Source organism: Melanotaenia boesemani, chromosome 12 (assembly GCF_017639745.1).
Source record: "Melanotaenia boesemani isolate fMelBoe1 chromosome 12, fMelBoe1.pri, whole genome shotgun sequence".
In the NCBI taxonomy this organism is placed as follows: domain Eukaryota; kingdom Metazoa; phylum Chordata; class Actinopteri; order Atheriniformes; family Melanotaeniidae; genus Melanotaenia; species Melanotaenia boesemani.
The window spans coordinates 22,697,731-22,723,783 of NC_055693.1; the positions used below are offsets into that span (position 1 = coordinate 22,697,731).

General features: G+C 37.1%; 1 protein-coding gene across 8 annotated transcripts in view; it reads left to right on the forward strand.

Annotated features, from left to right (window-relative positions):
* The window catches only part of epha3 (eph receptor A3), a 106,962-nt gene extending 90,169 nt beyond the window's left edge, over window positions 1-16,793 (forward strand). For 6 of the 8 annotated variants that reach the window (XM_042001084.1, XM_042001083.1, XM_042001087.1 and 3 more), the window contains 5 exons: window positions 1,082-1,291; window positions 2,696-2,845; window positions 3,331-3,524; window positions 9,920-10,075; window positions 14,183-16,793. In XM_042001084.1, coding sequence (XP_041857018.1) covers window positions 1,082-1,291; window positions 2,696-2,845; window positions 3,331-3,524; window positions 9,920-10,075; window positions 14,183-14,288 — 816 coding nt within the window. In that variant the 3' untranslated portion in view covers window positions 14,289-16,793. Of the gene's footprint in view, window positions 1-1,081; window positions 1,292-2,695; window positions 2,846-3,330; window positions 3,525-9,919; window positions 10,076-13,027; window positions 13,147-14,182 lie in introns of all 8 variants that reach the window. The other 2 variants (XM_042001088.1, XM_042001091.1) reach the window with 1 other exon arrangement.
* The last annotated feature ends 9,260 nt before the right edge of the window (window positions 16,794-26,053 follow it).

Below are 26,053 nucleotides of genomic sequence, written 5' to 3' on the forward strand. Positions count from 1 at the left end.
GGGTTTGTTTTTTAACTTACACATTTGTCTTACATTCAGCTTGCAAAAGACATGGTTTTAAGAAAAAAATGAGTGAGTCAGCACAAGTGAAGACCATGTTATGCCCACAGATAGAAAACAGATAGCCACAGACATACTGCATATAATTATGACTGGAAAAAGTGCCACCGATACTGTAACAGAAAAAAAAAAAAGTTCTGTTTTGCTTAACATTGTCAGCTTTTTCCCAGTACTTTGTCATCTCATACTTTTGCTCCTCTCATGCTTCCTCGGTTTATATTTCTTTCCTTTTCAGAGATTACAGAACATATACTATAGGCTTACACATAAACACATGTCACTGCATGCAGTGTAAACACTCCCGTTTGCCAATGCAAGCAGAGAAAAAATATGTTTTGTGTTTATACAGTATCTCATTCATCAGTTTGAATGCTACATCTAACCATTTTGCAAACATGCTGCTCTAAAATACAGTGGATAATCCAAACGAAATCTCTTAGATTCACTCTATAAACAGATTTCTTAACAATTAGATGTGCTTCACAAAATCTTCTATATGTAGTTCTTTGATGTCTTAGAGCTCCCATATTTCTGTTTATGTATTATGTGCTATATCCATTCATATTAAGACATGAAATGTTTACCTTAAAAAAACATATTTAAACTTAGTATAAAAGAGTAATCCTTGAAGACATTATAAGCTTAAGTCCCATATACACGAAGAGATGTTGAAGAATTCTGGCCTGAAGCTCCCTCAATTTCTCACGCATACGTTTTTAAAACAAAATTACAATAAATGCACAATAAATAACATAATAGGCAGAATTATTCTCCTATTTTCCATACATTATTTCTTATCTGGCCTTGAGATTTCACAGCTGAGCTAAAGATGGGGTACAGAATGTCAAAGATAATTTTCAAAGGTTAATGAAAATGCATGTCTACTAATGACAAAATCTTTTATTATATTCAAATAGCCTAAAAGGTGAGACTTCTGGGTTATTTATAATGTATATTAAAAGTATTGAATTTACAGTGTGTTTTTCTTTTCTTCTTTCCCTCTATCCTTTTTTCTATATAGAAGCACGATGCTCAGTTTACAGGCATCCAGCTGGTCGGCATGCTGCGTGGCATCGCTTCAGGCATGAAGTATCTGTCAGACATGGGTTACGTTCACCGAGACCTGGCAGCCCGAAACATCCTGGTCAACAGCAATCTGGTGTGCAAAGTGTCAGATTTTGGCTTATCCAGAGTACTGGAAGACGACCCGGAGGCTGCTTACACCACCAGGGTAAGCTGGTGTGACAACATGAGTCAAGAACATTAAATGGCAACCTGAATGACTGCACTGAGCAAACACCCAGGGCTACATCACTTTTCTTCTGTGCGTTGGAAAATTGCACCAAGTGCATGGACGCAGCAATATACACAACTATTCTAAAAAAAACTAACCTCTGTTTTACTCCCATATCGCTCTTACACACATATCGTATACCAAAGCAATCTTAGAAACATGCTGCATTCCTCTTCCAGTTGCCTGCCTTGTCAAGGGAGAAGAATACATAAATAAAAACCGAGTTCTGATAAGGTAGATAGAAATCCATATGCACCAACTCGAAGGTCATGAAGAGGACCCCTCCAGGAACCACTTTCTTTATTTTCTTACACTTTCCTGCACTGTGGGAAACTTCTCAGTGTTTTAAACTTAGCTAAGAAATCTCAGATTTCTCAGTAAATCCAGTTTTTTAAAGCAGATATGAGCATTTTGGAGGGAAAAAGAGGGACTTTTAAGAAGAAATAAATTTTTTACTCCTTTACAGTTTAGTACTTTTCTTCTATTTGTACTTGTACAGTAGATGCTCACGCCATGGAGTGAAACATAACAGGAGCAGTGCCATAATACAGACAGTCATCTGTCTTTTTTTTATGTACTTTTGTGTGTGTGGTATGTATGCAGCCCCATCAAACAGAGTATAATTTGCTGGCTGAAAATTGCTTGTCAAATAAACAGTCTGTGTGGCATTTGCCTTTCTCCCAGAAATACATAAAATGAACTAGTAAGAGAGAATAATAAACTCTACAATGTTCCAGTAACTAACAACTCCTCACACATGCTACCTCAGTCACATCCAGCCCTCACTGGGACTTTTTTATTCAAACTTCTTTTGCCCTGCTATTATTAAGTTGTGTCTCTGTGTATTTACTTCAGTCTATGCCCCTTGTGTAAACTCATTTCTGCCCCTTTTGCACTTTATTCTCATTGCATAAGTAAAGGAGTCGCTTTGTTTTCATATTGTGTAAGTTTAACCTTTTGTCTCCTCAGTGTTCCTCTGTGTTTCCATAAGCATTAGGCACTTTAAAGCTGTGTTTTTCAATAGGCAAGGCAAGACAAAATTATTTGTATAGCACATTTCATGTACAAGACAATTCAAAGTGCTAGTAGTGATTCTGACTGTGCAACACAATCCAAAGCTATAACTGACCTGACCAGAATTTTCCTTAACTTTGACTGCTGTCAGTCACCTTCCCTCTGATATGTCAACTGGCTAAAGCATCTACACAGTGAAAAGTTAAAAAAACAAAACAAAAAAAAAGTTGAATAATACGTTGCCATTTTTATTTGTTCAGCTAAACTGATAATTAACAGAGGGACTGACAGAATGCCATGAATAAACTCTCTGTTACTATTTTTCAGGGAGGCAAGATCCCTATCCGGTGGACTGCCCCGGAGGCTATTGCATACAGGAAGTTTACATCAGCCAGTGATGCCTGGAGTTATGGCATTGTACTCTGGGAGGTGATGTCATATGGGGAAAGGCCTTACTGGGAGATGTCCAATCAGGATGTAAGTGCTGCCAATTTGCCATTACCTTTTAAAAGGGAAGCCTGTTAAAATATCCTTTAAGCAAAAAGGGAGTTAGTGCACACATTAGCCATGCAGTGCTGGCAACTTCGCACAAGTTTCATTGCTAGCATGTAAATAAATACACCAGCGTCTTTTTAGTTAACATTCAGAAAAGAAAGTGAAAGAATGATATTTCCACATTTGCAGATCTCATTTTAAACAGATATAACATAAAGGAAACATTTTTTTCATCTTTTTTTCCCCAAGAATCTGTAAGTTGAACTTAGTTTAGTTATTTTTCTAATGAAACAGCAAGCTATTAAAAGGTAACATCTCAGCTAATCAAGTATTACGTTAAACACATATACTATACATAATTATAAATCATTGAATATCCACAAGGATCCCTATACACATGCTATAAGGAAACTACTACAAGCTATTTGATTCTAATACATTTAAATATTATCTGTTCTTGCATAAAGGTAATAAAAGCTGTAGATGAGGGTTACCGCCTGCCTCCCCCTATGGACTGTCCTGCCACTCTCTACCAGCTGATGTTGGACTGCTGGCAGAAAGAGCGAAACAATCGTCCGAAGTTTGAACAGATCGTCAGCATCCTGGATAAACTCATCCGCAACCCCGGCAGTCTCAAAATCACAGCCAACACCACATCCAGGTAGAAAGAGTAAATCTTTGATTGTTGTTTGTGGGGTCTGATGTGTGCTTGACTAAAAGAAACAAACCAAAAAAAAAAAAAAAAAAAAAAAACAAGAAAGGCAAATTGACATAAACTAACATGAAGGCAAATGCACTCTTTTGCTTGTCTAGAGAGAGCAGAGTGATCAGTCCCCTAGGACTCTGGAAACTTTTTTTTTCTTTTCCATCTTAGATTCTTCTTCTATTGTTTTTGTCTGCCTTGAAAAGAGACACCTGGCAACCCATTTTCAAGGTAGCCTTCCCTGTATTCTAAATGCACAGCAGCTTGAACTATTTTTAGTCATAGCCAGTTCTACTCTGTGATCACAGGGCACTTAGGTATTAAGTATGTCTGTTTCAATTTGAAATTTCATGAGGCAGAACCTCAACATAAACGCTTCCCCCACTTAGGAAATTACTCCTACTCATAATAACATATATGGTATTTACTTAAAATGTTCAAAATAAGTTTTTCTCTCTTTTTTTATATCATTTTCATTAAGGTACCATTTAATAGCACACTACTGCCATTTTCTCTCCCTTGTCCTCATGTCTCTCCCCCTCGACTTTCCCTTGTGCTTGTCTCCTTTGTTGTGACCACCATTCTCCCAGGGGGCTGTGGGGAAGCAGGGCAGCCCATGTACACTTGTCAGTTCTGGGGTGGGAGGGAAACGGGCATTGAGTCTACAGCAGACGGCAATAGTATTATGGAGATGTCAGAGCTCATAACATTGACTAATGATTTCTTAAGAAAGTGAAAATAGGTCCCTTGGAGTTTGCATGTAATTTTCTTGATTGGCTTTTAACACTGGGTGAGCACAGCCTGGCCGACAGAGCCCTGTGTGGTGATTTATTAGAACTCCGTGTGGGGATGTGTGTGCGTGAGTGTGTAGTGGCAGCGGCAGTTGCACAGCGGGAGCAGCTGCACTCGGCTCAACACACCTCGTTTGTCTTTGGGCTGTCCTGACTGGCTAATGCACTACCCCCCTCCTCCAAAAAGCCCAGACCAAAGCCTGGGACCAGAACAGAGCATCTGGAGTCTTTGGAGGTGGGACTTGGTCAGAGTTTACTGTCCCTGCATGTGGACAGAGCGAGACTGGGGTCACTGGGTCAAGGTTGGCTGTCAGAGACTAATTATGGGCCAACAGGAGTCCAATCAAGGTTGAAGGTCACTGTCTGAATTGGTTTTCAAGGTGTCTAAAACATGAAACTGCAAACTGTGGCCATGGCCAAAAGTGTTGGAACACAACAATTGATCCCAAATACAAGCCAGTCAGTTGGCAGTGTAGCAGTGGTCAGATGTCAGTGATTTAGCATTGTACATTTGTGCTTACACAAGACTTAAAAGGCAAAATTAAATAAATATAAAGTCTAAATTTTAATGCTTTCTAAAACTTTCTAAACAACAAACAAGATGGTAATAATTTTTGTTTGATTTCAAAGTAACACTACCTCACTTTTCCTTAAAACACTGTGCTTCTGACTCATTTTAATAGCACACTGACCTACATTATATGCCTTCCTGGAGCCATCATTGCCTTGCAGCCTCCCAGAGCTAAAACAAAAAAAAAAAAAAAAAATTCACAACATTGTTTTCTTTTTTCAGTCTGGAGCGTCACATGACGACTTATTTTGCTTTTTCATCCTTCATCAGATGAAGCGAGCAAAAAGAAGAGAGAAAGTATCAGAGCAGGAGATAAGACAAGATTCATTATGGGGCTGACTTTTATTGGCTGGAGAGAGCTCAGAGAAGAGATGGAATGAAAGACGGATGCCAGATTAGTCTTTGTTTGGGGGTGCCAAAATGAGAAAATCTGCCAAAGTTTGCTAGGGCTGCTATAAAGCCTTTTAATAAATTTGGCCTGAGGTAAAACCTTTGAGGCTGAAATGAGGTTAAGACTGCTAAAGAGCTCATGTTTAGTAAGTAGGGATACAAATTAATAGACTAAAATGCTGTACACAGAGGGGTTTGGAATTTTCAGAAGCTAAACAGTCATAAGTAGTGAAATTTGGACTTTAAAAATGTACACTTTTACAACGTAGATAGATATCGATGAGCAATTTAAACAGTTGCTGGTACGAACATTAAAATTGTTCAATGAATGTCAATTTTAATTATGAATACTATTTGTCTTTTACTTGGAAATTTAGCTTTTAAAAAATTGCAAGAAAAATCACTGAAATTAAAAAAAAAAAGAAAAACTTAACAAATCACTGGAAGAATCGTGATGATGACTATAATCATATAAAAAAAGCCTCCCTTACACTGCCTGCACAATTATGACCAAACAGCACATCTCCTCCAGCATAAGCAGCAGACTGCAAATGGCCACATGTCAAAACTGAAAGGACCAATATTGGCCCTATATATCTGTCTGACCTCTACTAGATACACCTTGGCAATTGTCCCAGCAGCGCAGTGAGAGTTCACTCCTTCCTCCACTGTCCTACCCACATGTGCTTTATCGGTTCAAGTTTTCCCCTCATCCTCCCCTCCTCTCTTCCCTAGTGGGCTCTATAAAAAAGAAACTACACAGCCCTGGTTATTTGGAGGTCAAAGGTAGAGCAAAAGAAAGAAGAAATGTCAGTGAAAAATGGGGTGAACTTAATTCCCTCTGCAGTGTGTTTATTCTCCCTTCTTTTTAAGAGGGGCATCTTTTGCATCTCTATGTTGTTGAATCCACACAAGGTTTTATAACTATCCTCGGGCATCAGACAGATGTTTGCTTCTTTTCTTTATTTTTCTCTTCATCACATCACTGTTTCCTCTCCAATCGTCCTGTCTCTTGAGTTGCCCTGAGATGTTGCTCAAAGTGTAGCTACAAAAGAAACAAAGAAGATGATAAGGGAGGCGGAACAAGGTTATTGGTGGTTTACATCTCAATGGAGGCAGCAGAGGAGAAATCAGTGAAAGTAGTTCAATTCTACAGACGAGGCAAAAAGAAAAAGATAAATAATCATGTAAAAAAAAAAAGCTGCAAATTGTGACCCTGAAAACCCCAAACTTTATTTTTGATATTTATAACTTGGTCCTAACTTGTTTTTTTTTGTTGTTGTTATTGTTTTAACGGATTTATATTAGCAAAAAATAAGTAGAAATCTTTCCAGAAAGATTCAAATTCTTCTTTTTTCTCCTCTCATGCAAACCACCCCCTCCATCTTGCCTCAAATTCCCTCCCGCTCAGACAAACCAGTCTTTCCAGGAGGTCCTTGGGGGCGCTCAGCATTTTGACAGGCCTCTGATCTGGCAGGAAAAGACTCAATCATTGTAACAACACCCACTCCACCACCTCAAGTGCATCTTTTTTTCCCTCTTCTCCTTTTACTTTTCTCCTGCCGTCTGTTTGAGATCCCACGTCTCTTTTCTTCTCTTTGTATTCTGTCTTTTCTCAGTGTGGTACTTTAAATAGTGTTGCCTAATAGCAGCAAGCTGAATTTTACTGTATTATTATTATTATTATTTATTATTTTTTTATTATTATATTTTCCTTATCAAAATCAATATCATTGCATCTTCATCAAATTTGCAGAAAACATTTATAGGAAAAAGAGAGAGAAAGAAAACAGCAGCACTAGATTTAATTTTAAGAATAATTGGTAAAATAAAGAATGTTTAATGAGTTTCTATGACATTCTTCAAATGTTGCATGCCTTAATATTTTTAAAACAAGATACTGACATATCAGAAATTTATAAAACACTTAGTTAATTGTGGTTTGAAAATGGGATTAATGCCCATATCCTAGTAAAATTTCAAGTATGAAAGAGAAGTTGAAAGACATATAATGTGATTCATCTGAATGTAACTGTATTTTACATAATGTATCCTGTAAAATCTGGTGCCCCTTCTAAGCCCTCTTTATAACATCAGTTTAATTCAAAGGTTTTGAACCTACCTGATTTAACCGTCTTTCTTTGGAGTCACTCTGTCCCTGATTAGCCCCCATATGCACATGCACATACATGCATGCATTCATGGCAGCTTCAAAGCTCTCTACAGATCCAAGTCAGCCAAGCAGAGGTGGACTTCCTGGTATTCTAATGAGTTTGTTTACATTGCCATGAATAGCATTCCCCAATGGAGAGCTACCTTTTTCTTTTCCACTCTGTCCTTTCCTGCCTTGTTCGATCCCCCTGTGAGTTTGTCTTTGCACAGGTGCCTTTTTTTTTAATGCGCAAGACAGGTGCAACATGTCTTTATCAGAAAGAATAAAAAAGATGACGGGTCAGAGGCTTTAAAACCTAATTTTAAATGCCACTTAAAAATGTAGAAGCAAACGCGTACATTTTTTTTTTAACTGTCAGATTAATCATTTTTTTCAATACTCCTAGTTTGACCTAGCTTGCTTTGAACTGGTTTCCTAATTGTTGGACTGATGTGATCTGTACTTTCACAGCAACCACATTTGAAGGGAACCACATTTGAGTAAACATGCATCTGTAATGATATTAAAAAGACATTTTTAGCTTCCTCTTCACCTTTAATAATTCTCTCTTGCTATCTGCTCAGTGTTCCCTTCGTCCTTCTTCTATCCCCCTTTGGCAAACATCAATCAGAGGTAGTGCCTGCAGCCTTTCCTCCACTCTCTGTTGACTGAGCAATCTAAAGCCCAACACAGCGCATTTAATTTGATTTGATCCAATTCAAACCATCCAGTGTAATAAAATCTAATGTTGTGTTCTGCCAAAATGGCACATGCACTGCAGGAAGAGGTAATGAGGTTAGACAGAAACTGATGCCGCTTTTGTTTGGAATCTTGTTCCTGGATATAAAAAATGAAAATGTTTTGAACCCCAATAGCTCCAACATATAAATTTTAAGCTAAAAGTAAGTAATAAAGTTTACTGGAGAGTAAGAAGTTAAGTAAATCAGAATATTAAACGCTGTAGTTCAGTGGCATGAGAACTGAAAGAAAGTATAAAATCAATGAAGATAGAAAAAGCTTTGCACACTTTACATTAACATCTGTCAATATCAGTGCACCAATAGATTAAAAACTCTCTCATGCATTTTAGAATTAAATAGTTGCTTAACACTGAAAGATGGCTGGTGTGACAGCACAGACTGGCCCATCTGTCTGGTGATAATGCAAAGTCTGCTAACCATTTTGCATGAATGCACTGGCACATGACATGACTCTTGACTCAGCAACAAACATACAAGCTCATGGCAGTTCTTTACAGCCATGGCTTTCTGCCAAAACAACTTTTTCTCTGGCAGAAAACATGTTTTTTTTTGTTTTTTTTTTTTGTTTGTTTTTACATTATGTTACTGATTTGACCCAAACTGCCATATTCCCTAAATCTATCAAGCTGCTAAAACCTATTTTAAGAGTGTTTTTCTTCTTCTTCTTTTTTTTTTTTTTTTTTTGTCTGTTTTTGTTGTTTTATAGACCAAATTATGAAGAAAATAAACGTAGAAGAAGTGGCCCACTGGCATGTCTATTAACCCACAACTGCCCAGTTACTGTAAAGGACTTTGTTGCATCATACGCTGCCATTACTGACTTCTTAAGTCAGCCAAATCTAAAAAATTAGCACATTGTATGATTTTCGTGTAATTGATTGTACACCAGGTACTTTGAAGGGATGACACTCTGCAGACTGGCATCCTAAAAATCCATAGTAAAAATATGCCAGTTTATGTTGTGCATTATTATTTTGCAGACTTTTTTGCAACTTCACTCTGTGTACTGATCAGTGGCATGATGATACACTTAACCTTAACTCTAGCCACTTGGCATGTCATAATTGGCATACATAAAATGCAAAAAAAATATGTATATATATATATATATATATATATATATATATAACAAAAACAAAAGTACTCCTGAAGTAGCATGCTATTTATTTGTATCAAGGTGGCATCACTTTCCCTAAGGACTCATTGTGCTAGAAACTGTCATTAAGGTTTTTTGCAGAAAGCCCTGAAGGTAAACTTCTCCCAACAGTGCCTTTTCCTCACATAACAACATGTCACAAGTACTTCATCCATATTATCCACCTCTAGGCTTTGACCCTCCTTCACGGAAATATATTTTAATCGCTCCCTCTGCTCAACTGCACATGCGTGGTGTGTGCTTTAGGAGAGCCTAGACACCATTATAAACTGTCCACACTCCATATTCACATAGTAGTAGAAATAGCTCCTTTCCACAGGTGGTGGCTGACTGCTGGCCAGACAGCACCTGTCAGGCAGTATATTAAATTGTCAGCTGATGATCGGGGTGATGCTTACACACCTGTTATCCTGAAACTATGCTGTGAATGCTCATGTTATCTAATATATGAAAATGTTACAGGTCATTCATCACTTCTTCTACATTTATTTCCCGCCTTACTGTTTGTTTATGTTTCTCCTTTATCTCTTAGACCAGCCAACTTATTGTTGGACAGGAGCAGTGCAGAGGTTCCCTCCATGGGGAACATGGGTGACTGGATGGATGCAATGAGGACCTTGCCTTGCAAGGAGGCCTTCTCTGGGGTCAGCTACAGCTCCTGTGACACCCTGGCCAAGACCTCCACAGAGTAAGTTAGCAACACACACATTGACACAGATATTAGGCCTCTCTGCCTATTCAAGCCAGCAGTGTTTATGTGGCCCAAATACCAGAAGCAAGGCCCGGGAATTTGAAAAGAAGCTCAGGGAGATGCACATTGTTGTTCTCAGTAGAAAAGAAAGCTACAGACCCATTTATTAAAATGCTCAGATGAGACTCATAGTAACTCATAATGACAGCTCTTTAGCCATGCTTACAGTGTTGCAAGTATGACCAGAGGGCAAAATGAGAGCATTGAAAGAATGAGGGAAAATAAAGCAATATGAAAAAATGAAGCACTTTGACAAAGAGTGAGTACAAGAGTTCTAAGTACCATTTGGGAGGCTACTTAGGGAGAAAATGAGATGGAAGTTGGGACAAGACAGAAGAGTAAAAGGAGGACAGGTATGGGTGTCAAGTCAGTATGCCAAGAAGTTGAACTTTTTATGCTGTGAAGCATTAAAATGCAAAACAACATCCCAGGATTTATTGCTAGAAGGTCTTGGAGCTTAATGAATTGAAACCCTTTGTGACGCACCCAGGAGTACATCAGTTCACTATTTCTGTTTAGCCTGTATACAAATGACTGTGTTAGCCTTGAGCCAAATCACTATATTGTGAGGTTTTCTGATTGCACTGTCATTCTCAGCCTGCTCAACAGGCACTCCTTTGAATGCACCCACAAAGCTACTGTGGAGAGGCTTGTGGATTGGTATGACAACCACAAACATCACATCACCTGGCAAAACTGTAAGATGCTGTTGGATCTCAGATCAGCTGCTGACTAAAGCTCTGTTACGATACATAATAATATCATTAAACAGGTGACCTCATACAAATATGTTGGCATTCACATTGACAGTGATTTTCAGCTGGCAGAGTGCCATCGTGTGCCCAAATCCACCTGTACCTTTTATAACAGAATCCATCTTGTGATGTGGTATCACCACTTGGCTTGAGAATTTAACAGTCAAATCCAACAACTTAATAAGAGCAGCTGGTAAGATCATAGGGCATTATTTATTTTTGCACACTGGCTTTCTTATCTATTTTGTGTTACATTTGGGTCTTTGATGTTGGTTATTGTTTTAGATGTCTTATTGTTGTTTACTGATGTGCTGATTCTGTCGTTTTTATTGTGCAGCAGTGCTCTCTTAACCAAGCAAAATTTCTCCCAAGGGAGACAAATAAAAAAATCTTGAATCCCCATTTGGACAACGCAGACTGCAGGGCTATTAAAGACCAGATACAGGTTCCTAAAATCTGGATCCTAAAAGTGACCAAACTTCTCTGGACTGTGCAGAAAGATAGAGGAATTCCAAGCACAGTGATACCAGGTTTGGAGGTACCAAATATGAACAAAAAGTCTTTGTTCTTATTCTCAACTTCTTGGACCATCCATTTTCAGCACTTTTTTTTTGTCCATGAAACTTTTCTCCACCCCACTCCCTCCCCTCTTTATCCCTTACTCGCTCTGTTGGCCTGCTGCTGCTGCTTTAATTGATGTGGAATGTGACAGGGTAAATAATTGGACATTTCTAATCATTGTGATCAAAGCAGCTATTCACTGTGGTGATGGCAGTGATGGGGGCAATTGGGCAGTGGTGGTCAGAGCTCTGTAATTCAATAGCTTCACAAAACATTTAATTGAACTTAATTTGTTTGAAAGAAACACTTTGTTAAGCACAATCATTTAAATGGAGTTGCAGTGCAGGGTTTATGTCAGTAGTTAGCCAGCAGTGTTATAACTGGAAGAGTTCTTCACTGAAAGAAAAAAAAACCCACATACTCCAGATTGCAATGACATGTGGCTTTTTTCCAGTCTATTCTCTGGATGCTGTATTTTCCCCCCTATTCAATCAATGGATTCAATTTATCAATAAAAGATTTTTTATTCAACAATTTACACAAGACAAAGGCTTACACTACAGTGTCAAGTGAAATCTACATTGGGTATTGATGAAATGCATCACAAACTGCAGCTGAATAACCCCACACTTGAAAAATTATATCAGTCTACAATGCCTTTTCTGTGGGTAGATGCTAAATTGGATCAGTGCAGTATTAATCCACTGAACGCTCCTTCTAAGACACCCAAGCTCAGCTACAAGGCTAACAGCCTTGGCTCAGACTATGTTCTGCTCAGTATAGATTGCTCTATTGATTTGTTCAGTCTTAATCTAGTCCTTGATATTCAGCACAAGGTTTGGCAATGCTCTGACCTCAGAGCAACAGTTATCATACTTGGCTGCAACATGCTGACTCATCTTATGGAGTAATTGATTAATCCTTTTTCAAAGGTAGGATGGACTGACTGGGGAAAAATGCATCGTTTGGACTACATTCTGCATCTGCACAGAGTGCATGCAAAGTTCATTTCAGGCAATTGATTAAGGGAGAGATAAACTTGACCCTAAAGGTTTGACAAATTAAAATAATGTGAGCTCCTTAAACAACCAAATAAAACAATAGGCAGCAGAGTCTACAAACAGTGTAAACACAAAATGAACAGTCCTGTGTGCATGTGTGCATTCATGTTGATACAATAAATCTACTTGATGGTGTAACCAAAGAGCATTTTAGTGTTTACCATTCTATGTTCATGTAACGTCTAAGTTAATGTGAACTACAGCTAAATGCAGCAACAGCTAAGAAAACGTGTAACAGAGTTGGACTGAAAATTAAAGTTCCATAGATTTTTAATATAATTCATAGAAATTTAACAATTATATTTGAGTGAATGGACTAATACTGGGAAAAGGAAGGAAGGAAAAGCTATGAAATGTTATTTTACAATAACCACAGTGACAGAAAATCTGACCACAAAAAATTCTTGGTATCTTCCCTTCTGACTTATTCCAATAAAACATGTTAAATACCATGCAAGACATAACAGTTATTGTATATTGTGTTAATGTTGCCGGGCATGGCTGTGTCTCAGTAGAGTGGTTCTGACGGAGGTCCACATCACACCAGCCACATGCCCAGAATGGGAGCCATCCATGGGGATCACCACCCTCTAACGCCAAGCACCTCTCCACCCTACTCAGGCTCTGGATGGTGGGTGGAGGACCAGGCCCAGGTCCTGCCTGAGGCCAAAAACCTACCTCCAGAACTAATATTTGGCTTCTTCATTTAAAGGGATTGTTAATTTCCATTTTGTGATAGCACAGTACAAGATTAAAGATAAAATAATAAAAAAAATGGCAGAGTTCACATTTGGCCCAGTGAAGTTGACTATCCCTTTATATTGAGTGAAGCTGTATCAAAGTTTCTGTATTGTTAGATTCTGTTTAATGGCTGCTTTGGCAAACCAGCACCTTGCTTGCATCTAAACAATAAAAATGTTACTGTGGCAAAATATTACAGTTAGAAATCTGTTAGTGGCTAAAAGGGTTTATTGTAGTACTGCAACATTTCTGCCTGTACTCCACTGCTTCTACTAATACAAATTATTTTGTCAGAGAAATGAATGAGTCTGAAATATACTAAATCTTGACCTGTATTGCAGTGCTTTCTTTATATTGCTCTCCATGTATTTTAAACTTTACAGCTGTTTCCAGTTTGTTTCAGACACTAACTACTTTGTGTCTTTCAGATTTATGCAGCATAACACACTTCTAAACAAGTGCATTTTTTCCTTGCATGTACAGTAACAGATCTTGTAAGAGCTTGTGGAAATATTAACAAGCTACCTCTGGATCAGTATTATGCCTTACACATGTTCCAGTGCTGCTCCTCCCCATTTACATGAATCCAATCTTTTAGAGGAAATCCAGTTCAGTGCAGTTCAGGAAACAAGGTATTTTCTGAACTGTGCCTCTTGCATAGCATTGTTTCCCTCACTGACAGGGTCATAATAGCATCTGTCAGGGTAGCCTTCTGGGAAATGCAGTATTTTGTGAATGACAGCTTCACAGGACAGTGAAGAGAGCAGCACTGGGAGCATGCCATTAAATGTCACGAGTGTCACATTCACCATCACTAACACACACTTTGCATTTTTGTTACTCCCCATCTTTTCCTCTGATTGTGTCTCATTTTGTCACTCTCTTCCCCTCCTACCTCTCGTCTCTTGCTTTTCTTCACAAACCAGGGATCTGAAAAAGGTTGGAGTGACTGTTGTAGGACCGCAGAAGAAGATAGTGAGCAGCCTGAAAGCCCTAGATTCCCACACCAAGAACGGCCCGGTACCTGTTTAACAAAAATGAACCCAACAAGTGAAAGCCATCAGAGACTTTTCTGTTGGTCTGTGTTGACTCACTCTAACACAGTGGCTGTACATCTAAAGTGGAAATGGAGGAAAAATACGATACAATTTATATGGTGTCTTTCAGTGTTATGTTGAAAGACAGAAGTCTGACAGAGAAACGGGAAAGAGTTCAGCGCAGATTTGCCAGTCAGTTAACTGTCTGACTCGACCCTCTCCCTCCATGCCCAAGCTGAGATGCCTTACAAACTAACAGGAGGTGAGAGCAGAGTAAAGATAAGGAGGTCAGAGAGATGTGATCAGTAATTCAAACATGGACTTTGCTGGGATACAGGGCAAGAATTAACATAAAGCTGGAGCTCTCCATGATTGTGGCTTGGCCACAGAATGCCGGACCTGCAGCCTTTGGAATGAGGCACTGAAACAGCTGAGATGCCTTGTGTAGAAGATGGCGGACATCAGCAGCTGACCCGGATGTGGACCCTTCCCAAATTGGTGAAATCTGAGGCTGGAGATTAAGTTGCAGCTACATAAGTTTACTGTCTCTGTCTATGAGAGAGCTGAGCTGGTTTGGACACACCTTGACGCTAACCGAGCCATTTTACTCTGTAGCTCTAACCCACAGCATTCGCGTTCAGTAAACACACCACATAAAAGCAATAATATTATAATTCATCAAATAGATTCATTGTATGGAAGCCATGGGTCAGTCATGTGTGTACTGTATTGAATGCTGTGCTTTTAAGGTACAGGGGCCATAACATGCTTCACACAGAATTTTATTTACAGTGACTTCTTTATTCTATGTGCTAATAAACAGATTTTGTAAAGAACTGTTCCTCACCATCACCCTTTTTGTGAAATCTCAGGATGTGCACACTGTTTTCTCCAACAAGAGGAAACCAATAGAGAAGATGGCTAGTCAGGAGCTGTCAGTGAAGAATAAAAATTAGATGAAGGAAAATATGGCAAAGAGAACTTAAATGAGACGAAGCAGTGTGAGTTCTCTGTTTCGGATGTGCTTGTGTTGCAGAAGAGTTTTAAAATATCTGTTTGTATTTAAATTTCTTCATAAGGTAAAACAGGTTTGCACCCTCAGCCCCTCTACAATGCAAGTATTCATTTCTTTCCTGTGTATGATTGTTTCAGTAGGTTGATTGAGCTGAGGTATTTCGTTTAGGTTTGAATCCATAACTTATTAACAGAAGCCATGTGAGATCATTCATTTTCTTCTTTGATTGGAAATTTGATTTTTAAAAAAAGAAAAAAAAAGTACTTATAATGTAAAACATGTTCTAACCCATTAATTCTGGTGTATTTAATGCAAAAAGTAGAGTGCCTCCTGTAGTTGGGCTGGATTACGGTGGGATCATCAAGCAAAACTTTTTCATTTTAGTTTGAATTAAAGAAAGTCGGCCTTATGTTATGTGGTCTCTTCAGGGTATAGGACGAATCAATAATTGTCCCAAACTAGCAAGGTATAAAAATGCCCCAAAAGAGACGCAACTGTTCCAAAATTATAACCTGGTATATGTGTCTAGCTTGGGATTTCCTAAAGGCACCTTAAAAATCTTTGTACAAGTCAAACATATTTAAAGATGCTAGTCTCCCGCTTTAATGACACCCAGCCGATCTCTGAGTGCAACTCTTCTCCAGTATTCTTGATCTGGCACTTTGGTACTTTGTGCTATTGGATGAGTACTATGTAACCACGAGGATGCTGTCTTTATGCCTCTTTTAAGCACTTAGCACACAGTGTTGGAGCACTTTCAATGGAAATGTCATTGCCTTGGCTGTAGACTAAGCTTGAATAATGTACAGGAGTGATGTTGGTGCTTTTGGGAAACCCAGCTCTTTCTAGTCTGTCATTTCAGTCTCCTGTTACTTGGTTTACCTGTGGATGCTGCTGTTGCTGCTATGTGTTCTAATTAGCATGTACATAATGTAAACCACCATAATGAAAGCAACTAGCACTACAGATCCCACTATATGTACATGGCCATCCCTTTTTTGTACAAATGTTAGTATGTATAAATGACTGAATAAAAATTGTGCAACATTTTTAATTAAAACAAGAGACAAAATCATCTGTATTATATTTTATCTTATTTTGAATGTTATTTGTCAGCTTTTTTCTACAATTAAAAGGCAATTATGATTACTTTATTTATTTGTTAACATTTTACAGTGCATTATTGAATTCTTTTTTTTCTCTCTTTTTTGAGCATAAGGTAAATTATGTGTCAGTGACGTCTGTGTTTTGATTCTTAACATACTTTATAAACCTGAGACATCTGAGAGAGCAATACTGTTATGAACCCTATCCAGAGCCCTAATTTTATGTCTCAAGTCAAGACTGATCCATGTGTCTGTGTGAGAGTTCCTGTGTGCAAATGTAGATGGCCTTGTCTACTAATGTAAAATGGTTTGTAGTGGAAACATTTATATTTTTATAATAAATATTCGCAAAATATTTTCCAAAAAATGGATGATGATAGATCTGCTCCTGTGTTTCATTTTTACATTACATTGTTGTGCGGTTGATGCCAACAAATTATACTGGCTCTTCTTTTTAAATGTTATTATGTCTAATCCATCTTCATTGTCTACAGTCTTCAGTATCAATGCACATATATTAAGGATGTTATAGTGAAGAAATTAAGCAATATTAAGGAAATAGTAAATACAGTTTTGAGTATATATATAATTATTTTTAGTAAATACAATGAATTTGGACATTTATATAAATTGCAAAAATAATAATAATAATAATAATAATGAAATATCACAAATAAAATGTATTTAATTAATTTTCATTTGAGTTAAATATAAAATGTTTCTTTTTTTTAGATGTTGATGCATTGTAACTATTTGGACATTTGAAATTATAATTTTTTTTTTTTTTCAATTTCATTAGATTTATTGATATATATTATATATATTTATTAAATCCATATTTTACCAGGGAAACATAAAAAAATGATTGGTAATTCCAATGCTGGCTTGACAGGTGCCACAAAACCTGTGTGTGTTTAACTTGTGCAGGTGAGGTGGGGGAGCCAAAAAACTGACATAAAAGAAAACAAATAAATAAAACAATAAAATAATAATACACATACATTTATTTAGACTATTTAAGTTATTAATAGGAAGTTTTCTGACTCCAGTGATTTTGTTTTGCAAATGTTTTCCAATTTATTTATTTATTTGCAATAAAAAGACAAAAGATGTTTTCAAGAGTTGTTTAATTTTCTAATAGTAATAATAATAATAATAATAATATCTATATCTATATATATATATATATATATATATATATATATATATATATATATATATATATATATATATATATATATATACATATATATATCTATATATACATATATAGATATATATATTTTAGAAGATAATACTTATTGAGACTTTATAGTTTTGCATTGTGCTTCTAGTTTTAGCCATTCTTCAGGTCATCTTTTGCACAGCTTTTCTACAGCTGCTTTTGATGTTATCAGTTTCTTCTGTTTGGATGTTATTTTTTTCTTCAACTGAAGCTGGGACACAAAACAGCATATAGGAAATATGAAGGCAGTCTCATGACTGTGCTTTCAAGTCCTAGAAGGGTCTGAATACTAATGCAAATGTGATATTTTTAAATACCAAATGTTACGTTTATGTTTTTTCTAAAGTTGATGTGCACTGCAAATGAATGGATTTCAGTTTACAGTTGGAACAGGTCAGTTGTTTTTACCATCGATCAGCATAAAAACCGAATCCCATGGTTTACTCATGCACACTTATTATTAATATTATGTAGTTTCATATTTTCTTTCTTTCCTTAACCTTTATTAATACCCAGCTGCAATCATTCACTTGTGAATTAAATTTTAAAAAATAAAAGGACATTTGTGTTCTAGTCATTTTTAATGCTAGTAAATATTTTTGTGACAGTTTTGACGTAAAGGAAATAATTATCATCTTTATACACAAACTTAGGCCTGTAGCTATGTAGCCTTTTACAAATGTTGAGAACTTATTGTTTATCTGCTATTTTTTCAGAATAGTTATTACATGCTTTATATCTGGAGTACAGCTGTCACTTTAAACCTAGAAGTATTCTTAGAATTGAGGCATTGTTAAGTCTGAGGACATTTGGATAAATTGGATCTAAGTTGTTCATTTTTAACTTTAAGCCTGAATATTTGATCATGTTTCAAACAGTTGTTGAAGTTTACTGCAAATCTGGTTTAATCTTTAAATGTTTAGAGTTGTCAGAAAACACATACACTTACTAGTCTAAATCTCCAAACATCTACCTGTGTCTGCAAACCAGCACCTTTGTCTTTAAACCACACACATCTGTTTTATCTTAAGCCTCTGTTTCCAGTCCCTCCCACCCCGCTCCTTGTTTCCGCAGCCGAATCTAATAAAGCACTTTGTTTCCGATCATCTATGTTTAAAGTTGATTTGTTGTATGACTTGAAAGTAGAAGATCAATGTTTTTCTTTTTCTTTCTGTCTTGGAGGAGATCAGAAGTATCAGCATAGGCAAAGAGTGATGGTTGCTCTACTCAAAGCCGAAGAGTTGATTTTATCCAGATGTTCCCAGGAAGATGTGCACAGAGTTAAACTAAAAAAAAAAAAAAAAAAAAAAAGAAAAGAAAAATGGGAAAATGTCCTCATATCAGGAAACAATAAACACAACATGCATGACAATACCACTGGTTTTATCTATAAAAACTGCACCATACGGTCACCGGGGTGATGGGAGAAAATGAAGGAGGGCAGAAGTGTCTGATGAAGAGAAAGTAAAGACGAAGGATGATGGAGCACATGAAGCCTGGGCTGAAAGTGTGATACTACTGGCAGTCCTGTCCAACCAGATAAGAACTTTTTGAATGATGGCACACTATAATACAATAACGCAGGAGAAGATGAGCCAGTACCATTTATCATCCTGCTTCACAGCACACTATTGAAATGTACTTCCCTACTGCACATACAGAGAACAAGGTTCCACTTGGAGAGTAATGATAATGAGAAAACAAAGTCATGATGTGTAAAATGAATTTCCCACTTTGAACAGGAGTAACACAAAATCATCAAAAACACAGCTTTGCAATAAGACAAAGGTACCCCCCCCCCCCCCCCCCCCCTCTTTTTTCACTATAGCTTTGCAGGAGCAGACACCACTGAACCATCACTGACAGTGTTGTAACTGTACTTTTCTGTTTATATTGTGTTTGAGTGAATATTGCACCATCTTGGGGAGTCAGACGCTCTCTTTTAGTCCTTTAGATTGCATCCATACACCAACACCAGGAACAGATTGTAGAAATCACATAACGTAAAAGCAAACTTAATCTGGAAACATTTTCTGCTCATTTAATTGGCTTTTGTAACTCTTTGTTGAATGTTTTATGTGGAGCTTCTGAAAATAAAGCTTGGAAAAATTAACCTTATTCATCTTTGAGAACATGCAGGACAGTGGCCCACATCTCATCCTCCCCATCAAGACAGATCCCCTCCCTTTGAAGCCTGCTCTGTGGTCTCCTCTCTCTATCTCCCTTCTCTTCCCTTTAGGCTTGTAGTAAAAACTGCCCTCAAGCTGTGTGAAGCTGCTGTGCAGGGCCCGATGCCATGATGCAAACTTCTAATGCTCTGTTCAGCTACCCCTCTGGCCTGCTGAGAGGATGTCAGCCTCGGGAGCTTACTTCCTGAGTTCAGAGTTCATGGAAAAAAAGAAAAAAAAAGGATGTCATGTATTAATTTTCTTTGTTGCGCACCTTGTTTATCTGTGTGCAGCAGCAGATTGTGGAAGAATTACATTTTTTTTTTAACTTCCAATGTTGTACAGAACGTGTAAGAACAAACACAAGCAGTGCTGACACAATGAAGATCTTATTTCTACACTGCAGGGAGCACTAATCTGTCACAATGCTCTAGCACAGATTGATATTGGTTGTGGAATTGTAAACATCTGAGTTCTCAATGGGACCTACAGTGAACACATCTTGACTGTTTAATCATCAATGTAACAGAAAGTGTTATCATCTCAGCTCACATTCGCACACAGGTCCCAGGACTGCAGTGCTCAAACAGCTTCTGTCTCTTTAACAAATGATGCCATCACAGAGGAAACAAAAGGTATCATCAGAGCTTCCTCACCAGTGGTCGTATGGGGAAAGGACAACTATTGAAAATACATCTTGTTAAGTGAAAACTACAACAACAGATTTGATCAACTGAGGCCATAAAAGTAAACCAACTGTCGCCAAGGCTTCTCAAGTGTGACAAATTTAAAATAAAACATGCTTTTTTTTCCATATTCACATGTGTAGTTTAAAATTTCCTTTCAGAATTTTTCATGTGTGCAGTAGTTTGACATCCTTCTGTTTTAGTGAAACTTAAAAATGTCTGGATTGCTGGGGGGGAAAAGGAAAGAAAAAGAAATGACACACTGATTCAGAAAGTGCTATGAGTGTAAGCAATAAGCAAGTTGAGGCGTTTATGCTACATTCTATTGCTAAATTGTTATGAATTTAGTATTTACCCCAAAGTTGATTAGGTTCAAACCATTTAGGGATAGGAAAGCCTAACACAGAGAAAACCTGGCTTTCTGCACCTCTTCCACCCATAGCAGATAATAAATTTATACAGTTTTCATCAGGGGCCTCTGCAGTTCACTGATGTGTAGGACCTCTGGCTTTTATGTCCTACAATACCACACGAGTTCAAATTCTACATTAAACTGCTCGAGGACGCTTTCACAGACAGTCTCTGTGTTAAGATCTTTTTAAAAATGCACCCCTCCCCTAAAAAAGAGTTATATAGGTATTGTAGTCACTACCTCATAAAATGTGGTGCACACATTATTTTCATTGTTGACGTGTCTGTAATATTGTCTGCATTCAATTCAGAGACTCCACAGCCCCTCAGCTTTCACTTGCTCCTGTTTGGGGATGGACTAGACTTTTGGGAAATCGGTTGCTTGTACTGATGATATATAAAGGTAAGATTACGACCCATTAAAGTGCTGGATGCACTAAAATGACTAACTATCTTACAGGTAAAAAAAAAAAAGTCATTAGCCAGAAATACATTCTCCAATTACACAGTTTATTATTTCATTAACAGAATAAGTAATTTTGGTAAGCAAAATGTTACATTCTGAACTTTTCACACAGAGAATTTGTGGCCAGTAAGAAAGGATTTGGATCGACAAAGCTGGAGGTATTATAGTATATTCACTAAAAGCTAAACCCACAATCTTAAAGCACAGACTAGAATTCCAATGAAGGTCGGAGTGAGAGTATAATAATGAACCTGAAGAAGCAGTGCTATTACCACTCTGTCTCTCTCTTAATGGCAGCACCAAGGCTACAGAGTGCCTGGTCCTGCCCGCTGTTGACACTGTTGTCCATTCCAGAGAGAATTGATTTTCCATGAAAGCTGAGTGATGTGGAGGGACTGCTGGCCCTCTGATGTCAGCACTCTGTCATCTCTCCCTCTCTTTCTCTTCCTCTGCATCATCTCTGTCACTATCTTTCCTCCTTTTTTCTCTCTAGTACTTTCCAATCCCCATTTTTCTTGGTTTTCTTCTGACTTTGCCATCTTTTCCATACTCTTTATTTTGAACAGTCTTCATTTCACTTTGCAGTTTGTTCTTTGCTCCTCTCTTTGTCTTCACTCACATCTCATATTGTCTTAATTCTACTTTACTAACATGTTTAGTGTCCTAACATTAGGTTATTAACATTAACTGCATACTATAGTTAAACAGATATATTGGCTTATATTTTGACTCTTTTTGTAGCAGCATATAGAGAACATACAGAAATAAAACATCACCATGCAAAATACGACTGATTTCCACTGCTGTCACATTGTTTGCATCATTTACTTAATTTCACACAGTTGAGGGCGATAGTCTTTATTTAGAACATCTTTGTTTTGGTTTAATTTTTTTCATCTTTTACAGATTTCTGCTAAAGGCCTGAGGTGAAGGGGATTAGTGGGGCAATCTGCAGACTTCCTTTCATGTGGTCTTATCTCTCAAAAATATAATATAAAGTTCAAGTTAAACATTATATTGATGAGAACTACCACGGTACAATGGTAAGTAACTGGTTGGCTAAATCTTTCATTGTATATATTCATTGTATATATTATATAATAGTCTGATTTTTTCCTATGAATGCATTATAATGGATCTATTAATATATATCCACACATATATTTTATGTTTATTTCAATTATCTATCTAACGTTTGGTGGCATTGTTAATGCAAAAGTAACTTTTATTAAGAATTTTTTTACTTGTATCACAGTTAAATGGTGTGATTTTGTAATACGTGTCTACTGGTCTTGGGCTAGATCTAGAACTCTCCATTGAAAGCACTAAGATAACATTAAACTATGCATCATTGTGAACATTTTTGTCCATTTAGGCAAAAATTTCCTTTAAATCCAGCCGTTACTTTGGCTGTGTTAGTGCATATAGCAGTGCTGTTTTGGGGGGATTTCTTTTATAAGAAAGCCTCACCCTTCACAATTTTTGAGAATTCAATTTTTATTTTATATAATAGCATTTTATGCATAGGCCTGTCAAGGGGCTGATTTTAGTGGTGAACAGTAAAACGTACAAATATTTCACAAAATGAACCCAAAGCATCGCACAATGTATAATTCTATTCTGTAATAGCTATTAGATAAAATAAATAAATAAATAAATGAGCTAAAAACTAAACAAAAAAAGGGGGCACCACAAAACAGTTATGTTTAGAGCATCTAGATGGCTAGTAGGGCCACTGCTATCACTTCTTTAAGACTGCAGGAAACAGTGAGCATCTGTAATGATATGGGGATGTATGGCATGTGGAACTTGCACACATATAATAATAATAATAACAATAATAATAATAATAATAATAATAATAATATTAATAATAAATAATAATAATAATAATAATAACAATGTAAAAAAATTGAAAAGCATGCTGATATTTAAAGTTGATTTCTTCCAGCAAAGCTTTGCCTCAGTCAAAACACAACAAAAAAAGGCAAATGTATAGATAAAGTTGGCCTAAAAATGTTGAAGAAAAATCAGAAAACAATTTCAAAATGGGCATATTTTTTTAAACTGAAAATCAAATTAAGTTTTTTTTTTTCAGCTTTCAACTATATGTAGGATTTAGATTTTAGAGTTGCGGGTAACTCTTTTCTGCTTTTATTTATTTTTTATATAACTTATAATTCATTTTATTTCACCAGCTATTTTAGTGCTGGTTGTCAAGATTTTCCAGATGTACACACACTTTCACAGGACTTAAAAAGTTATCCTCTCTTTCTGCCGTTCATGTTCTCCATTGTCCCATCTTTCCATCAACATATTAAAGCCATATTTCAGCTGGATCAAACCCAGTATGTGAGAGGCAGCAATGGGCTGATTTAGTGGTGGGTTCCCCCCATGTCTGAGAGTTTTATGACTGGGGTCGAGGGCCATGGATACAGGGATACATTTCTGACAAGACCTCGCTTTGACTACTGGTATTTCTGGCACTTTTCATGCCTTCTCGCTCAGCTTGACCTCAGTGAATTGCAAGGCCACATGTTAATGCCACTACTGACTTAAACAGCTGAGCTCTAGAGGATGTTGCAGTCAATGCTTACCAGCTGCTACTGTGGTTAAGAGATGACCATATTTATTTTAAAGTGGGTTACCATATTGTTCAAACTTTATTGAAGGGAGTAATGATGATTGCTATGGAAATCAGAAGTGGTCTCACTACTTTATGCTGCAAACAAGTTACAGCCTAACACAATTTATTTGAGGATTCAGAAAAAACTGTATTTTCTTCATACTGCATCAGTATAAGTGTTTTTTTTTTTTCTTTGTTTTTTGTTTTATTTTTACCATTAATGTAATTTACCAAGATATCAACTAAATAATTTTTTCCTTTTGCAATATATGATTTCCAATTTAAAAAGAAAAATAAGGAGAAATTAATAAAAGCTAATTTAGTTAACAATTCCCTTTGTGCCTAACATTAAAACAATGAGCTATTTGGAGTAGAAATCAGTTGTATGTACTCCACTGATGCATTCTGAAATTATTTATTAATACATACCTCTTGCTTCTCGAGGAAAAAAAAAAACAACAATCTACCATGGTAAAATATGATGACCTATTTCACCAAGGCATTGAAAAAAATCGGGGCTTAAAATGTGTTTTAAAATGTGATTTAGATGTGTTTTTATTGTAAATAAGTAAATAATGTAAAAGTGGAGAGTATTGTCAGCAAATTTCTGACCCTATGACAGAACTGTTAGGTGAGCCAAGCTCAGAAGATTAGTTAGTTATTTAAGGAAAAAATCCTTTAATTTAAGCCAAAAAAAGGAGATTTTACTGGTACAAACAGTGAATAAATGATCATGACACCAGATTAATGCGTACACACAGAAATACTACTGAGCACTGAGCAATGGAGACATAACATAGTGAAAAAAACAAATGGCACAAGGGAATGTGCTGCTGATTCCATAAGGCATGCATGTACGGATAGTTCCATAGTGAATAAAATACGGTTTTAATCTCCATCACATTCGCTGGATGACACTCTCCTCCCTCCTATTCATTTTTTCTCTTGTGTCTCTACGTTGGCGGACTGGACATGACAAGTTCTTTCCGGCCTTTCCCCTAAAGTAAGCCAGTTTACCACAATCCATCTGTCAGCCAGCCAACCACTCCATCAGTTGCATGACACTAGTCCAGCAGGAATGTAGAAGAAGAGTCCAGCTCTCCATTCACTGCCGTTTCATTTGCAATATGATCATAGTGAAGAGTAAGATGTGGAAAACTACGTGGAAGTGTAATTGCAGGGTTGATGTATTTCGTTGAAAAGTCATAAATGTCAAATACTTCACATGAGTAATTTGTTAATACTGCCAGGATGTATAATTTGATGCATTTCAGCAAGTATCATATTCCAATTACAATCAAAATTATTCAGCTATGAATCTACAGTAGCTGGTGAATGACATGCTGTGTCTTATGGCTCTGCTGTAATGTTTCTCGCTTGTTCTGTCTCACATATACACTAAAGGAAAGTAAAGGTATTTATTTTTGTGTTAATCTTGCCTGACATTTACAATTACCACTGTGTTTGGTTGCAGCCGGGTCTGCTTTAATAGCCCTGTTGACTGTCAAACTTGGTTTAGGTCTCTTTAGATCTCAGGGCTCCTTTCATGGGGACCTTACGGTTTGTGTGTATGTGTGAGTGGAGGAGAGTGTGCAGAAATACTTTCTTACACTTAGGCTTTTATTTCACAGTTCTAACTGAATGTGGTCCAGATTGCGTGCGTGGGACATTTTTGTGGGACTTTTTCTGTTCGTGTCAACATGTGCACCTGCATATATGTAAAAAGACATTTGCAGGCCCAATGAGGGCGTCCATGAGTCCGGATGGAGCTATTGCTTCAATGAGAAATGATAAAACCTTTCCACTTCCGATGATTGTCACAGGGGGGGAAAACGACATTAACAAGCCAGGCAGTATGGTCTGGGTTTTCATGCTCTATGATTCTGACTTCCTCTCCAGTTACAGCCGTCCAAACAGTTCAGGGAAGTGACTGCCATAATGCACTAATGACATGAACAGTTAGCAAGGGACAGACAGACTGACTCATGGGGACTGCCTGACATGTCGGTATTGATTTGGTAAAATGACACTTTGTCCTAATGCAGGCATTATGTTGT